We start from the raw sequence: 19,047 nt of genomic DNA on the forward strand, positions 1-19,047 counted from the left end.
GTGACGTCTCTATCATATAGAATTTCAGCCAACCATTACAATATTTTTATCAAAGGGAAAGACTCAGGTTGTTCTAGAATGGTACCATGCAGTTGCTTTCCTGACAAACCCAGCCGATTGAGACTAGCTAGTAGAATTTGACACAATTTACGTCGATATTTTCTTGTCAGATGCAAACAAAATTTGAAGTGGATTTGACATGTAAGGTCTTGTTTAGTTGGCTAAATTGGAAGATGCAAAATTACTGTGCCAGCACTGTAGCACACTGTAGCGTTTCGTTTGTATTTGTGAATTATTGTCCAAATATTGACTAATTAGGCTCAAAAGATTCGTCTCGCAAAGTACAACAAAACTGTGCAATTAGTTTTTAATTTCATCTACATTTAGTACTTCATGCATGTACCGCAAGTTTGATGGGATGGAGAATCTTCTTTTTACATAATGTCAAAGTTGGAAGTTGGAGGTAACTAAACATGGCCTAACATACAAAGTCATGGATGCCCCCAGACTTCCAGTGAAATAATTGGCAGATAGTTGCTGGTCCCAATCCGGCCACAGCTTCTTTTCCAACAGCATGAATTCGAAGTCACACATGTTGCTGTCAGGCATTTGACCTTAAATTGGTCCCGAGGTTTGGTTTGCATGAGTCCAGCATTTGTCACTGACTGATTCAGCACGGAAGACTTTTCTTTCCTAAACTTGTGCTGTGCTAACACGGAAGAACCGTGGCCACCTCCGATCCGCGGCCTTCCTGTGGAAGCTGCTGCTGCTAACATTGGAGCTGGTCGAAACAAATTCACAGCAGTAAGTACAGATCAAAGTAAATGAAGAATTTGGCTCAATCAATGTACCTGTTCTCCCATATTGCGAAATCGTTCTCGCTTGTGGTCACCACGAACTCTGGGCCAGAGAACAGTCTTGCTGGCATTGAAACCAAGTGTTTTAAATATCCGACTAAAGGTATTTAGCAGATGACCACTAAAATAGCTATAGCTGCTAAGTTGTACATAAACACAAATAGATTGATCAGCCTGCAAACAGCGGAGATTTCAAACCTTAGTGGTACCTAGCTCCAACCTTGGCTGCCACCTTTCCATCGATCTCCGCCATGTAGGCGTTGTCTTGAGGGAGCAGGATCTGCAGCGAGCTCGTCGGCCCGATCTTGTTCTGCGTCCAGATTTTTATCATCGTAGCTGTCTCGTCTTTCATGGTCGGACCAAAGAAATGATCGTAGAACTACACCGCCAACAAACACATTACATCCATATATCATGATAATATTATAGTAAATAAATAAATAAAAGATAAATGATTCAAGGACGTAGGATGTGAGAGGATGTAGGCGTAGCCCTGCAGGACCTTCTCCAGCACGTCTTGGACCCGGTGTCGGTGTAGGTGTGCACAAACACACCTGGGATTTGCACATAATTACTTGTAAATCAAGAGTTATATACATAAAGCCGCAACTGGGATTTGCGCATAATTAGGTGAATGAGGACGGGGAGCTCAAAAGGTACGAATCTGAGTCATATAGTCTTACAAGTACACCCGAAAACAAAAGATGCTCCACAACAAGCTCACAAGACACAAACTCAGCAACTGAACTTGCTTTTCACTGAATGAACGATTTAATATCACCACAGGTTTGAGTGCACCGTCCATGTTGATTCCATTTTAGCATCGAAGATTGATGATCATGGCATTACAGTACAGAGTTCCTTGAGATGGCTCAACTGAGAAGAAACCGTTGGTGAAAGATTTCTCTACCTGACAAATAGGTAAATACTGGTGAAAGGAACTCAAATACTGGTGAAAGGAACTCGTTCAGGTTGCTGGAAGAAGAAGCATCTTTTAATTCAACCCCTTCGATTAACATATTTTAATTCAACTCAAATACTCGTGAAGAAAGATTTGTTCTGGTAGCACTCATAGATTAGCATTTTAATTCCAGGTCAGTAGTGAAAGTCTTTCAGGGTCCAACAAAACCCATTTCAATTCGTTGCTGCAGGAACCCCATTCGATTGCAATTGATAGGAACCCAAACTGCCTACAGGTTTGGGAAAGTAAACCAGTGCTCAGAGTATGAATTGAAGGAGTTTCAACAATCCATAAAATTTTAATTATCTTTTACACTCCATTTGGATGTCAGTAATGGAGCTCGGAATTGAGAATTGGAATTGAATATGGTGAAGACCGTTGTTTGGATGTCTATGGAATTGAGAGTTGGTATTACGAATCCAATACCGTGGAATCAACCCACGACTAACATAACGCTTCATCAAAACCAAGCCTTCCCCCTTCGTATTGGGACGAATCGGCCCGATTTCTCCTCCAGATCCCCTCCAACAGCTAGCCGCACCGCCATCCCCTGCCTCCCTCCACCGGCGGGCGCACGCCATCCTCCCCTGTCTCCCGCCGCTAGCGCCCTCCTCTCCCTCCCTCCTCCGGCGGGTGCACTTCGTCCTCCCCCACCTTCCTTCGCCGATGGGCCGCCCCTCTCCTCCCTTCCTCCACCGGTGGGGGGGGGGGGGGGGAGGGGGGCGCAGCAGGAAGCACGAGCACAACAAGGAGGAGCTCTGCAGTGTGGCTCCATTTCTCCAAGCCATGCACCGCTCTTCTCCTATTCATGAGCAGCGGCAAGAGCTCCTTGGTGGAGATGAGCAGTTCCTCCTTGCTTCCTTTGCCAGCGAGTTGCGCCTGGTCGCCTTGGAGAGAAGAAGATGTGGAAAGGAGCAGTCAATTATCAATTCCAGGATATAAACTTTCAAACGTGAATTGGAATTATTTATCTCATAAAATTCCAGCTAGTCTGATTTGGTATTGTAACTCAACACCAACACTAGTCTGATTTTGTATTTGACCCAATTCAATACCAAGGTCTTCAATATCGACATCCAAACGAAGCCTTAGATAATATATGATACAAATTTGTATGGGAGCTCACATTTTGTAACATCAATGCTTTATGTAAAAGATTTCGCTGTGAATATCCTTGTCTTTCTGAGCATATTCCCCGAAGTGTGATGAGTGTGTTGGTTTGTGCACATATGTCTTAATCATGAGAAGATTGGCTCCATGAGGCCGGCACACCTATTCTACACTTTGGTTCACTCTTGAACCTGATCAAAATGATGGCACACTTTGCACTCTCTCTACTCTAGGCCTACGCTAGCACTAATCACTCTCCTAAGTTTGTGCTAAGCCTTTGATAAATCACTTACGCACTTTTAGTAACTTGATGTGTTCTTAATGAGTCTTGGTCTCCAATGTATACCAAGACACTCCAACAATCTTAAATGGGGAATGGTTGGGGTATAAATAGCCCAAAGATCCAATAGAGTCATTGCGTCGTCTTGAGGGAGCAGGATCTGCAGCGAGCTCGTCGGCCCGATCTTGTTCCACGCCCGGATTCTTATCATGGTAGCTATCTCGTCTTTCATGGTCGGATCAAAGAAATAAACGTAGAACTACACTGCCAACAAACACATTACATCCATATATCAGAATAATATTATAGTAAATAAATAAATAAAAGATAAATAATTCAAGGACGTACGATGCACGGGATGTGACTTGTGAGAGGATGTAGGCGTAGCCCTGCAGGACCTTCTCCAGCTCGTCTTGGACCCGGTGTCGTGGATGTCGACGAACGTGACGCTCTAGGCTGGGCACAGGCCAACCTGCAGCCCTGGGCGTCCTGCATCCTCCACATCTCGCTGAGGTTGAGCGCGGCCTGCAGGACGCCCTTGGTGGTGTAGTCGAACGTCGCCACGGAGCCTCTTCAATCTCGTCAGTGTTGGAGGTATGCCCTAGAGGCAATCATAGAGATGATGATATTCCATTTGTATCCATGATTTGTATGTTGTGTTCATTGAATATCCATTGAAGACTACTTGAATTGATTTGCAATTATGTGAATTGTATGTGAAACTCTTTACTTGTATGGTTATTCTAAAGTTGTCCCTAGTCGGAGTTCATGTGAGGACACACATGAATATTAGACTAGCACATGTATTAGTTGATGACTATGTTTCACAAGTCATGGACATGGAGATGTTGAACTAATAATGTGGACACATGTGGAGACATGTGCTAGGACTGACCTAACACGAGAAGTAGTTCTCTCTTTAAACAACATATACGCTTTGTCCTTAGACCTGAGATTGTCGCATGTATTCTAGATGTGGATCGACCTACTTAGGGGCTATCAAACGCTACGCCGTAACAGGGTAGTTATAAAGGTAGCTTTCGGGTTTGTCAAGAAGCATGCTATGAGACATGGTCAATCAAGATGGGATTTGCCCCTCTCTGATTGAGAGTGATATCTCTGGGCCCCTCGAGTGATCGGATCCGAAAATGCATGGCCATGCTACGTACGGTTAAGAGTTAACCTACAAAGGGATTCCGAATCACAGGATCGAGAAAGAGCGGTCGGCTTGAAGCTAGACCAAATATCGTGAGACAAAGGGAATAGCATGTATATTATGTTGTGATGGTTCGTCTGATATGATCTTCGTGTGCGTATAGGAGTTGGCACGTCTTGCTAGAGGCCGCTACCGACTATTGGGCCGAGTAGGAGTACTCGGGCCATGTCTATACGTATCCGAACCCATAGGGTCACACACTTAAGGGGCTGGAAGCCCAATTCGGATCAGATCCGAGTTGGATTAGGTTTAGAAGTACTAATGGGCCTCGGATCCAGAGGCCCATCAGGAACCTCTATAAATAGAGGGGTGGGGGCGCCCTAGGGTTCACACCCTTTTGGCGAAACACACCTGCCGCGCCTCCCACGCCCTCGCCTGTTGCAACTCGCGGATCTAGCAGTCCGGCTTGCGACGCTTCCTCCCTGCACGTGTGGATACCTTGGAGGTGTTGCGCCTGCAGCACTTGGATGAGCCGCCGCCGAGCCACGACGAGCCAACGACGAGCCGCGGTACCGGAGACGATCTTGCTGCACGTGGACGAGCTGCTGAGGAGCTGCTGGACGTGATCGACTACGTACGACTACGTTGATCGACTACGTACGACTACGTGATCGTCTTCACTGCATCGACGCATATCTACATCTTCCGCACCAGTAGTGCGTCGAGTGGTAATCCCGTGATCCTTATACGGCAGTTCTTCCTGGTTATACGCGGTAGAATTTTTGAATTGCGCTAGTGTAGCCTACCTTGTATCCCAACAGTTAGGTCATCATCACAACTCATAACTGGTGAGAGAGACGACGGCATTCATGGGAGGGAGAGTACTCGGATGTTGTGGTTGATGCCGATTTGGCGTAATCCTTTATAATCTTCTTCTGTGTCACCACAACATCCCTCATTGACATCCTTTGATGAGGTGAGCCACTCGAGCATATCAAACCTAACTCAAATATTCTGTAGCAGGCAACAGAGGGAGCATCTTGCAGCTGCAGGAGCTGGTCGTCCGCAACATGACAATCTCTGATGGAAATGATTAAAGAACCCACTGCCTAATGCTCAGATCACCAACGAACATGGGATCCGTGGGCCTCTTGCTAGTGAATACTTCAAGAAGCATGATCCCAAAGCTGAACACTTCGCTCTTGCGTGATGCTTCCCGAAGGATCCATACTCTGCTCCAGAAATTTAGAATACAAAAATGTTACAACGATTAATTGATCAGCCAGGATACACTGCATTACTGATAATATCCCATCAAAGGTATAGCGATAGTACACAAGTTGAAGTACCTGGTGCCATGTACCCAAGTGTTCCAGGCATACTAGTAGTGATCATGGAGCTGTCATCACCCAATAGCAACTTTGCAATGCCAAAGTCTGCCACATGTGCCATCATGTCGCTGTCAAATAGCGCGTTGCTAGGCTTCAGGTCACAGTGCAGAACAACCTCATAATGCTCGTGGTGCAGATATTCCATCGCCATCGACACATCTAGCATGATCTCCACCCTCTTAAGGAACCCCAAGTTCCTTCTAAATCCAGAGTTCAGGAGCTCGTCTAAGCTGCCATTGGGCATGTACCGGAGAACGAGTGCTTTGAAGTCTAGGTTGGAGCAGGTGTGAAGTACCCTTATTAGGTTGCGGTGCCGAGCCATGCGAAGCACACCACACTCAGCATCAAAGCTTCTAACGGCTTCTTCCAGCCGCATGTCTAAAACTTTTATTGCAACCACCAAACCTGTACTCAGTTGTCCCTTGAATACTTTTTCAAAGCTCCCAGTTCCCAACAGGTGGTTGTTGCTAACAGGGTGTTTAGAAGACAGGAAACTTTAGCCCCTGTCACATCGGATGTTTGGACACTAATTAGGAGTATTAAACATAGGCTAATTACAAAACTAATTGCACAACCCCTAGGCTAAATCGCGAGATGAATCTATTAAGCCTAATTAGTCCATGATTTGACAATGTGGTGCTACAGTAACCATTCGCTAATGATGGATTAATTAGGTTTAATAGATTCGTCTCGCGATTTAGCCTAGGGGTTCTAATATTAGTTTTGTAATTAGCTCATGTTTAGTCCTTCTAATTAGCATCCGAACATCTGATGTGACGGAGCTAAAGTTTAGCCCCTGGTATCCAAACGCCCCCTTAGTTGTCTGTGGCATTAACAAGGTCATGGTAAGACAGTAACCTATGGTTTATAATGTCGCTTGGATCAATGACAGAAGCTCTGACTTCTCTCTTGTTGTTCTTAAATTTCATTCTGACAGATAGGTAAAGGCACTACGGGGAACAATAGGTTTGCCGAGTGCCAGGGCACTCGTTGAAGTCTAGAGAATACTCGGCAAAGGGTTTGTCGAGTGTAACACTCGGCATCTAGCACTCGACAAAGTTTCCAATGGCAAACAAATTTTGCTGAGTGTCAAATATCGGGCACTCGGCAAACCCTTTTGCCGAGTGTCAAAAAATACTCGGCATACTTGAACCATCGGCCAAAAAGGTTTAATGGACGGACACGGTGACAGCGCATTTGCCGAGTATTACTTTGCCGAGTGTCAGGACACTCGGCAAACTAATTAAGCTTTGCCGAGTATCAGGTCCAAGACACTCGGCAAACTAGTTAAGCTTTGCCGAGTGTCAGGCCCAGACACTCGGCAAATAGGCGTTCACGGACAGAATTTTATGGGCTTTTTGCTGAGTGTTAACGCCAATACACTCAGCAAACCCTATACACTCGGCAAAAAAGTTTCAAAAATAACAGGGTTAGGTCCCTTTGCCGTGTGTTATGATCAAAACACTCAGCAAAGCTCCCCTTTGCCGAGTGTTACACTCGGCAGAGTGACCATATTGACCCTATTTTAATTGTTTTGTTACGTATAAAGGATCCCTTTCAAACAAATATCACAGAGATATATTAGGCATCACAGGCATAAATTAAGCATCACAAGCACACAAATAACATTGACACACACAAATAAGCGCCCTCATCATAATATCCGCTCACAATCGCAAGTATATGTTTAAGACAAGTAGCCCACAAGTATAGGTTCTAGTTTAACCACAAGATACAATCAAAGTTTCCAACAAGTCATTGAGGAGGTCACGATGGCCACTGCGACCAAGCTGATGGGTCTGATGGTTGATTCGATCCCGCCGACTGATTCTGCACAAAGGAGTAGAGATTGCATAAGTCACTTTTGTATTGTGTGTTCTGCAACATACATACCACGATGTTTCTAGTTTCTAGTTTGTTTCTAGGGTGATTGTACAAAAACTATAAACAGTGATTATAAGGTTGACCAGAGACTCACAGGAGTAGCTGTAGGAGGTGGAGGTGGCGGTGGAGGGAATAGGTTCTATGGCAGAGGTGGCGGAGTTTGTCCCATAATCTCAAAAACACTCTGCATGTACTGGTACATCTGCTATGTCCTCAGCCTTTCTGCCTCCCGTTCTGTCGCGATCCTTACCGCTAGGTCCTCCCGTAGCTTTCGTTCTGCTTCCACTTGGGCCTACAATATTTCATCCCAATGTTAAATTGCAAAGCAAAAGGTACATAAAAATCAACGAATGATGAACAAAACAGAAATAACTTAGAGAGCCTGCATCTGGAACTCCCTAGACACTGCAACAATTTCAAATGGGCAAGTGGTGGGGGTATAAATAGCCTCAAGAGCTCATAGAGCTGTTGCTCCAATGGCTAGTAGAAAAGCATACTGTCGGATGTATATTTTTGCCTGCATCAGAACATCCGGTGCAACTAGCCATTGGCTCCCCATGCCTGAGTTCTTCAAATATTTGTCCAACAGTCTTGTCCGATGCCACCGTCGAATCTTCCAGTGCTAGTGTCCAGGTCACATAGCCGTTGGACGTGCTGACGCCATTGCTCCGATGCTTGCTCTGACGCTTCATTCGATGGGCTGTAGGATCATCCGGTGCTGAAGGGTTTTTGCCCAAAACCTTCTTGACCTTCACAAAGTAAATATGCTTTGTCCGACGCTCCCTTCAGCCTACCATCGGATCGTACTGTGCTGCTAGGTTTTCTTGATCTCCTAATCCTTCTTCCCATAATTTGTCCGACACTACTAGAAAAGTGACCACGAATAATCCGATGGTGCCAAATTTGCCCTTTGTTTTCGTCGGTCCTTGTTTGCCTTTAATCGTGGTTGCTTCCTTGGACCTAAAACACCTTCAAGGCATGTCCTAAAATACTTTGTTAGTCCCAATGATCACATTGTCGTTGAATCACCAAAATCATGAGCAAATGGCTTAATGAGTCCATGTTCGCTACATGTATGATAAACATTCTTGGGCTCTCAGATTTGTTTTATTTACTCTAAAGATTCTGGATATGTTATTTACTCTTTCTTCGGTGTGATATGCTACATTCCTACATCAATGCTGTTGATGGCCTGGGTTGCTCTTCAACCTGAAGTTGATCTGGGACAGCGAGATGGTGCGGCCTACAATACCGATGACCTAAACTTGCAGCTGTAGTACTTGGAGTGCGCATGTCAATCTCTCAGCAGTGTCATTATTTCTGTAGGTAGGTATCTGCCTATAACAGCTTTCCTTGTGCTTTCCACTTCTAGCAGATCTCAAATGTTGACCAATCAGCAAGCACACTGCAACACTGAACGAACAAGAATCAATTTCCATGCATGCTTGATAACAAGATAGTATCCTGTTCTGAAACGTTAACGGAACACTGTAATTATAAGCTTGGATATGCATTGTTAAACAGAAAACAAAGTATTTTAGCTCAAAAAATCAATAACCTGGATTGTAAATTTGTAACAAACTAATATGCACTAGCAGTAGATGTCGTCCTATTCTGTCAGATAGTCTTTATCATTTTGTCTCTGAAGCGGTCAATTCTAAGTTTCCATATTTTCTTTTTGTTCCCTTTATCCACCACTGCTGGGAAGTTAAGATCCATATAAAGGCAATTTTCTCAGTTACAAGATGCAACAAGGAGTTCATGCTACCCACTGCTACTGGTAACTATCCAGCCAACAGCTTCGTATCCATCGTTAATTCAATAGCCACCATTCACCACGAAAACATCATTTCAACAGATCATGATATACACTATGATTTCGCAAAGAATAATTGAGAAGAAACAAATTTGCGCAGCTATGAAAGAAACATGGGGACATTCATACCCTGTGTTATGTGCATACTAATGAATACAGTTGATCGTTTCCAAAAATTAAAACAAAATGCTGGATGCTAACTGCACCATCATGGCTACACAATTACAAATTCAAAAGTTATTTCAGTTAGTGAGGCGGAAATCACAAACTAATTTTCATTTGTTGGATGCTAACTGTGCACCATCATGCAGAGTTTGGAGAGCAGAGGAAAGACATAATTAGTTTCTAATATAACATGAATGAATCAGTTCGCACGAAGTCCATTCTTTTTAAACTGCTGGAACCCATGTTCTTGATAGTGGGCAACGGATCAAGTATTTGTCCCAATAACAAATCGGCATTCCTCATCAGTGCACCTTCTAGGTAAAACATCGAACGCATGTTGTCCTGTGCAGACACGACAATAGAGCTATCTGAGGAATAGATGCCTGAGAAGAAGACGAGCAGAAATTGCCACGGGCTCTGACCACCGCGCAACCTCCCGGTCGACCGCAAAATCCATGTCATGGCAACCACAGGCCACAGCAGTGGTCTTCTGCTCTGCCTTGTGACCCTTGGCATGCAGCTCGTTGAGCAGACATTCTGTTACTGAATTTAAGAGACACGCTAGTTGGATTGCAGTATTTGAACTCCACCCATGAATCTTCAAATGCATTGGTTTACACAAAATCATATTGGGCATAGGCCAACGGGACAAAACAAGTACTGAAAAATAATTAGTGGATGGAACTGACAGAACAGTTGAATCACAGGGTAGCACTCCTCGTGATTGCTGATATTATTGATTCTGTATAATGCTTCTTAATCTTCTTCAGTGCCACCGTGACATCTCTCATTGACATCCTCTGATCAGGTGAGTCACTTGAGCAGATCAAACCCAGCTCAAATGTCGCCGTAAGAAAGTCTTTCAGATTGCCGGCAGAGGAAGGAACACCTTGCAATAGCTGGTTATCCAGAACAGAGGCAAGCTGAGCTGGAAATGCTTGATGAACCCATCGTGTAATGCTCAAATCTGCGACGAACATGGGATCTGTGGGTCTCTTTCCAGTGAAGACTTCAAGGAGCATGATTCCATAACTGAAAACATCGCTCTTGCGTGATGCCTTCCCGTAAGATCCATACTCTGCTCATGAGACCGGAAACAAAGAATTCGAATAGGACTGAATAAGCACTATGAACCAAATATATACCAACCAAAATTCAGAGTCACGGTACGGAGTATGGACGTACCTGGTGCCATGTACCCAAGTGTTCCAAGCATGCTTGCAGTGATCATAGAGCAGTCATCACCCAATAGCAACTTTGCGATTCCAAAGTCCGCTACATGTGCCGTCATGTCTTCATCAAACAGCACGTTGCTAGGCTTCAAGTCACAGTGCAGGACTACCTCGTGATGCTCATGGTGCAGATACTCCATTGCCGTTGACACATCTAGCATGATGTCCAGCCTCTTGAGGAACCCTAAGTGCTCTATGCTGTCAGATTGCAAGAGCATCTCTAAGCTACCACGGGGCATATATTGAAGCACCAATGCCTTGAACTCCACATTGGAGCAGACATTCAATATCTTTATCAAGTTCCTATGCCGAGCCATGCGAAGTGTGCTGCACTCAGCATCAAAGCTTCTAATGGCCTGCTCCTGCTGCATGTCTAGAACTTTTACTGCCACCGTGAAACCGGTACTAAGTTGACCTTTATAGACCTTTCCAAAGCTCCCAGTCCCCAACAGGTTGTCGTCACTAAAATTACTGGTGGCAAGGACAAGCTCATGGTATGACAGGTGCCCATGGTACATAACATTTCTAGGATCAATGACAGAATCTTCAACCTCTCCCTTATTTTTAATTTTCTTTCTAATGGTTTGGTAGATGAAAATAATAGTACACCCAAATGCTATGGTTACAGAAGGGAGCAGGAATCTTAGAAAGTGCGTCGTATTTGAGTGAGGTTTTTCCATACATGGAGAGAATCCTAAACGGGGTATGCCACAAAGCCCAACATTCCCAACCAAAGATTGCAACGAGATGTTAGAGAAAATACCACCCTGTGGTACCTTGCCTTGTAGATTATTAAAGGAGAGATTCAAGGTTTTCAAGAAGGTTAAATTGGCTAGGAACATGGGAATGGTACCGGAGAGATTATTGGAGGAGAGGTCCAACAACTCGAGGCTCCTCAGCTCTTTAAATGACAGGGGGATAGAATCCTCAAATGAATTGTGTGATAGATTTAGATTAGTCAGCATGCTTAGTTTGCCAAATGATTTGGGGATGCTTCCAAGCAAAAAGTTGAAAGAAAGGTCAATTATATCCACTTGTTTCAACCCACCAACGTCACTTGGTAGTGGACCAGAAAAGGAATTGATAGAAAGATCTAGAAATATAATTTTGTCAAGGCGGAACAAACTTGCCGGTATAGTTGAATTGAATTGGTTGTCAGACAACCAGACGTATTCTAGCATGGTAAGATTTCCAATGCTATCAGGTATAGTGCCATGAAATCTATTTCCATGGAGATAAAGCAATTGTAAGTTTCTGAGCATACCAATTTGTGTCGGGATAGTCCCTGACATGTCATTATTAGAGGCATGAAGCTTAACGAGATTTTGCACCCTTGTGATAGATTCTGAGATTTCTCCTGTGAGGTGGTTGTCGGCAAGATAAATAATCTCAAGACTGCTCAAGTTCGACAGTGAGGATGGAAGCCCACCTGTTAGCTTGTTGACACCAAGTCCAAGCTCAACTAATTGTGCAGACAGATTCCCCACAGTGTCAGGGATTCGTCCGGTGAAAGAATTATAATCTAGTAGAAGGTGTTGGAGTCCCATAGAGCTGGAAAGAGATGACAGGAAGTTAAGATTCCCACTCAAATTATTAGATTGCAGCTCAAGCAAGTTGAAAGTTGGTATGTTCCCAAGTGTTTGAGGTACGGATCCTGACAATATATTTTTAGACAATGCTAGGAAAGTCAGTTTTGATAAATTTCCAAGAGAAGGTGGAATTGGACCTGTTAGCAAATTCATTCCGAGATGCAAATACGAGAGTTCTTGCATGAGGCCTAATTCTTTTATAATCTCTCCAGTCAGGTTGTTGAAACCAAGATCAAGTGCAGTAAGACGGGTGAGATTGCTAAGAACAGCTGGGACAGAGCCATGTAAGGCATTAGCACCCAAGTTTAGATAGGTAAGCATGGGCAGCGAGCCTATTCCTTGGGGTATTGGACCTGATAGGCTATTGTTTGAGAGGTTGATGTGGTTGAGGGAAGGTGTGTTATTGAACAGATACAATGGTATGTTGCCACTCAACTCATTCCATGCTAGAGTAAACCACTGAAGGTTTCTCATGCTTTGCAGTAACCGTGGTGGAATCTGCCCCGAGAGGGTGTTAATACTTAGGCGAAGAAACTCGAGGCTTTTGAGGTTTCCTATGGTACTAGGAATAGCGCCGGAGAGGCCATTTCCACGAAGATCGAGGAATCTAAGTCGACGTAGCCTTCCAATTTCAGGAGGGATGAGTCCAGCGACACCAATTCTTGTGAGGTTGAGCATGGTGAGGAAGGAAAGATTACCGAGGTGTTGGCTGAGCGGTCCATGGAGGGGCACGTCCACCAAACGTAGAGCCGTGACGCGCGGCCGGTGGTGGCTGCACGAGACCCCGACCCATCGACAGAAGGACACGTTGGATGTCCAGCTGCCGGCGAGGATTCCGAGAGGATCAGAGAGCAGCGATTTGAAAGCCAACAGGGCAGTGAGGTCGGTGTAGCTGCCATTAACATTGGTGACGCTTGGGCTTGGAGATGAAGAAACGACAGCAGGCAATAGGATTGGTAGCAAGATGGCCAAAAACACTAGAGGGACCGGGTAGCTTGCAATGGCCATTGTTGTGTATTTTTGGGCTGATAGGTCATAGGTGGCAATGTTATATACTTATATGTATTTTTGGGTCATAGGTCATAGCTCACATGTCAAAGTCTTGACCCGTGTTTCCTTTATTTATTTGTCACACGGTATATTTCTATGGTGGCAAAAAAAAACAGTGTCACTGTTATCTTGACTCGTGAAGTCAGCAAAGATCTTTTATATTACTAGAAAGTAATAAACATTTAGAGACATTTTGCTAAATGTGAATCCACGATCTCGCTATCTAGCGATCGACATTTCATGAATATTGTTGCCTTTTATATTTACACACACATACAATTCACTGAACGGAGAGTGTGTGCTGTCTCATTGGACGTTGCCAGCTTGTGCGAAGACTAGAATGTTGGCGGTCGTTGCACGGCAAATTCCTGTCAGGTCATTACGGGTTAGACAAGACGTGAAGACGATGATGGGTTGAATATTCTCTAGTACCTTTGCGGCCATAGCCTCGTATAGGCTACCGTCGAATGCTACTTCCTGATCAATAACTCTACAGGCGTAAAGACTGATGTGGATTAGTGTTGGTTCATTTATACGGTGGCCTGTTCGGCAGTTGCATAAATGTAATTTTTTTTCGTTTTGAAATTTTCTCTTCAGGGTAGGATATATCGATCTCTCAGTGCAAAATTGAAGGATATATATGCATGTCTCGTAGGTGACACAGGTTATGAACCGCGACTAACAGGGTATTTCCAAAGGACAGAAGCAGAGGAGCCCATCCTGATCAATGTACAAATTAAATTAGTGACCATGCTTCATTACACTACACTCATGGAAAAAAGAACGCATTTATTCTATTATGAAAAGTTAACGAAACACTGTAATTATAAGCTTGGATATGCGTTGTTAAACTGAAAACAAAGTATTTTATTAGCTAAAAAAAATCAATAAACTGGATTATTACAAAGTAACATGCACTAGCAGTAGATGATGTTCCCATGTTTCAGATAGTCTTTTGCATTTGTCTCTGAAGCGGTCAATTCTAATTAAGTTGCCATATTTTCTTTGTGGCCCCCTTTATCCACCAAATAACTGCTAGGAAGTTGAGATCCACATGGAGGAAATTTAGTCATTTACAAGATGCAACAAGTAGTTCATACTATACCCGCTGCTGCTGGTAACTATCCAGCCAACAGCTTCGTATCCATCGTTAATTCAATAGCCACCATTCACCACGAAAACATCATTTCAACAGATCATGATATACACTATGATTTCGCAAAGAAACAAATTTGCGCAGCTGTGAAAGAAACATGGGGACATTCATACCCTGTGTTATGTGCATAGTAATGAATACAGTTGATCGTAAACAAATTGCTGGATGCTAACTGCACCATCATGGCTACACAATTACGAATTCGAAAGTTATTTCAGTTAGTGAGGCGGAAATCACAAACTATTTTTCATTCGTTGGATGCTAACTGCACCATCATGCAGAGTTTGGAGAGCAGAGTGGAAAGACATAATTAGTTTCTAATATAACATGAATGGATCAGTTCGCAACGGATCAAGTATTTGTCCCAATAATAAATCGGCATTCCTTCTAGGTAAAATATCGAACACATGGTGTCCTGTGTGTTGGAGTTGTTCCAAATTCACTCCAGGATAAAGGCCGACCTTCCCGACCCTTAACACTCAGGGTCGGGCGAGGCGGAGAATCTCCCGACCTCGGCACTCGGGGTCGGGCGAGGCGGAGCGTCTCCCGACCCCTGGACTTTGGGGTCGGGCGAGTCGGAGATCGACCCTCAAGGGGTCAGGCGCATCCGACCCCAGGCTTGAGGTCGGGCGAGGCGGAGTCCCAGGCGCATCCGACTCCAGGACGAAGGACTCAGGGTCAGACGAGGAGGAGTTCCATCCTCGCACGGGACCAAGAGTCCGTACAGCTCAATACCCCCTGTCTGGGGTTTCGGTACTATATATATATACACCCTTGCTAGGGTTTCGTGCGACAGAAGAGATAGAAGAGATAGAGATTATCAGATTCTCTTGTAAGCCGCCATAGGCGTGTAACCCTAAACTCTTGAGATAGTGAGATTGTTGCCGGCTGGTGCCCGTGGTTTTTCCCTTTCACATTGAAGGGGTTTTCCACGTAAATCGTGTGTCTTCTTTTGTGGTTTGATTCTTTACTTCATATTCCATACGCCGTTCGTAACAAGTGGTACCAGAGCTTTGGTTGCTGTTTGGATTTCATGTCGACGTCGATGAAGTTTGATCTATCGCTGCTGAACTACGACACGCGGTTCTCGCTATGGCAAGTCAAGATGAGGGGAATTCTGGCGCAAACTCATGATTATGATGAGGCGCTGGATAGCTTCGGGAAGAAGACAAAGGCCGAGTGGACTCCAGAAGAGATCCGCAAGGATCAGAAGGCGCTCGCCTTAATACAGTTGCATCTTCATAATGATATTTTGCAGGAGTGTCTGAAAGAAAAAACTACTGCAGAACTATGGCTGAAACTGGAATCGATCTGTATGTCCAAGGATCTAACCAGTAAGATGCAGATGAAGATGAAGCTGTTCACCCTGAAGATGAAGGAAGAAGATTCAGTGATGAACCACATCGCTGAATTCAAGAAGATCGTCGCCGATCTAGTATCAATGGAGGTGAAGTATGATGATGAGGACTTAGGTCTTTTACTGTTATGTTCTTTGCCAACTTCGTATGCAAATTTTCGTGACACCATACTCTTGAGCCGTGATGAACTAACCTTAAAGGAAGTTTATGAGGCTCTCCAGTCAAGGGAGAAAATGAGAGGTATGGTGCAGAATGACAGGACGTCGTCCTCCAGGGGCGATGCCTTGCTTGTGAGAGGCAGAACTGATAACAGATCCTCCAATGATGATGGAAGAAAAAACTATGAAAGGAGAGGCCGTTCAAAGTCCAAGCCGCATGGTAACAAAAAATTCTGTGTTTATTGCAAGCTAACAAATCACAATGTCGAGGATTGCAGAAAAGTACAGAATAAGGAGAAGAAGAAAAATAAGTCGGCTGGTAAGGTCTCTGTTGCTGCTGCCGTGTCTGATGAAGATTCTGGAGATAGTTTGGTGGTATTTGCCGGTTGTGTTGCTGGTCATGATGAATGGATCCTTGATTCCGCATGTTCATTCCATATTTGCATTAACAGAAATTGGTTTAGCTCGTATAAGCCTATGCAGAAAGGGGATGTTGTGCGGTTGGGAGATAATAGCCCGTGTGATATTGTGGGGATTGGATTAGTTCAGATCAAGACTCATGATGGCATGACACGCACTCTGAAAAACGTCAGGTACATACCAGGGATGTCCAGAAATCTTATCTCATTGAGCACGCTTGATGCAAAAGGTTACAAATATTCTGGTTCGGATGGTGTTCTGAAGGTATCAAGAGGTAATCTTGTCTGCTTGAAAGGTGATCTCAGTTCTGCAAAGCTATATGTCCTTAGAGGGTGTACGTTATCTGGTTCTGATTCCGCTGTTGCTGCTGTTACTAATGAGGAACCTAGTAAAACTAACCTTTGGCATATGTGTCTGGGACATATGAGTCACCATGGTATGGCAGAATTGATAAGGAGAAACCTACTGGATGACTGCACTTCGAGTAAAATGAAGTTTTGTGAGCACTGTATTTTCGGGAAGCATAAAAGGGTACGTTTCAACACTTCTGTTCACACCACTAAAGGTACTCTTGATTATATTCATGCTGATTTATGGGGTCCTTCCCGTAAGTCCTCGCTTGGTGGTGCTCGTTACATGCTCACAATTATTGATGATTACTCTAGACGGGTTTGGCCTTATTTTCTGAAACAGAAAGATGATACCTTTGCTGCTTTTAAGGACTGGAAAGTCATGATTGAAAGGCAAACTGAAAGGAAGGTGAAATTGCTTCGTACTGATAATGGTGGAGAATTTTGTTCGCGTAAATTTAATGATTATTGCAGATCAGAAGGTATTGTAAGGCATCACACCATACCCCATACTCCACAACAGAATGGTGTGGCCGAACGCATGAACAGATCCATCATATCCAAGGCCCGTTGCATGCTGTCTAATGCCAGGATGAGCAAGCGTTTTTGGGCTGAAGCTGCTAATACTGCCTGTTACTTGATCAACAGGTCACCTTCTATTCCACTAAATAAAAGAACTCCCATTGAGGTATGGTCTGGTACGCCTGCTGATTACTCACAGTTGAAAGTTTTTGGATGCACTGCATATGCTCATATTGATAATGGAAAATTAGAGCCCAGAGCTGTCAAATGTCTTTTCCTTGGTTATGGTTCGGGTGTCAAAGGCTATAAATTGTGGAACCCGGAAACAGGAAAGACCTTTATGAGCAGAAGTGTTATTTTCAATGAATCTGTGATGTTTACTGACAGCTTGTCCTCAGATCAAGTTCCAGACAAAGAACTGCAGCGCATGCGCATGCAGGTGGAGAACGCTCGTGATGATGCTGATAACCCCGACCCCTTGGTCTCGGGGTCGGATATGCCAGACCCCTTGGCTCCAGGGTCGGCTGATGCTCAAGCGCCAGACCCCTTGGCTCCGGGGTCGGATGTTGCTGCGCCAGACCCCTTGGCTCCGGGGTCGGATGTTGCTGATGCGCCAGACCCCTCAGTCTCGGGGTCGGCTGATGCTCATGATGATGTCCAGCAAACTCCAGAGGAGGATCTACCCATTGCTCAACGCAAGTCCAAAAGGACAGTTGCCCCTCCTAACCGCCTCATTGAAGGGTGTAATTTGTCTTACCATGCTTTGAGTTGTGCTGAACAGGTGGAGAATGTTCATGAGCCAGCAACCTATAACGAAGCCATTCATTGTGGCGATACTGAAAATTGGATTTCGGCTATGCATGAGGAGATGCAATCTCTTGAGAAGAACAGTACATGGGAACTTGTACCTTTGCCTAAGAATAAGAAGGCCATCCGCTGCAAATGGATCTTCAAAAGAAAGGAGGGTTTATCTCCAAGCGAGCCTCCAAAGTATAAGGCAAGGTTAGTTGCTAAAGGCTACAGCCAAATTCCGGGTGTTGACTACAATGATGTTTTCTCTCCAGTGGTAAAACACAGTTCAATTCGCACTTTCCTTAGTGTTGTTGCTTCACATGATCTTGAGCTTGAGCAGTTAGATGTGAAGACTGCGTTTTTGCATGGAGAACTCGAGGAGGACATATACATGGACCAACCAGAAGGTTTCACAGTGCCTGGCAAGGAGAAATATGTGTGCAAGTTGAAGAGATCCTTGTATGGTTTGAAACAGTCCCCTCGACAGTGGAACAAGAGGTTTGATTCATTTATGTTATCACACAGTTTTAAAAGATCTAAGTATGATAGCTGTGTTTATATCAAGCATGTTAATGGATCACCTATATACTTGCTGATATACGTTGATGATATGCTGATTGCTGCCAAGAGTAAGACTGAAATAAATAAGTTAAAGAAGCTATTGAGTAGCGGTTTTGATATGAAAGATCTTGGTAGTGCTAAGAAAATTCTTGGTATGGAAATTAGTAGAGACCGAAATTCTGGTTTGCTATTTCTTAGTCAACAAAATTATATCAAGAAAGTTCTTCAGCGTTTCAACA

The 19,047-nt window shown here is 44.2% G+C and overlaps 1 protein-coding gene and 1 pseudogene across 1 annotated transcript; both read right to left on the minus strand.

Moving 5' to 3' along the window:
* Nucleotides 1-693: 693 nt before the first annotated feature.
* On the minus strand, nt 694-6,131 carry LOC117833216 (probable LRR receptor-like serine/threonine-protein kinase At3g47570; annotated as a pseudogene).
* Nucleotides 6,132-9,716: 3,585 nt separating this feature from the next.
* LOC117833751 (putative receptor-like protein kinase At3g47110) lies at nt 9,717-13,480 on the minus strand. The gene is made up of 3 exons (XM_034713349.2): nt 13,140-13,480; nt 10,806-11,036; nt 9,717-10,698 (listed from the first exon to the last, which is right to left on the minus strand). The coding sequence occupies exons 1-3, from the start codon at nt 13,447-13,449 to the stop codon at nt 10,322-10,324; spliced, it is 918 nt and encodes a 305-aa protein (XP_034569240.1). The 5' UTR covers nt 13,450-13,480; the 3' UTR covers nt 9,717-10,321.
* Between the last annotated feature and the right edge of the window lie 5,567 nt (nt 13,481-19,047).

This window comes from Setaria viridis, chromosome 8, assembly GCF_005286985.2.
Source record: "Setaria viridis chromosome 8, Setaria_viridis_v4.0, whole genome shotgun sequence".
Classification (NCBI taxonomy): Eukaryota; Viridiplantae; Streptophyta; class Magnoliopsida; order Poales; family Poaceae; genus Setaria; species Setaria viridis.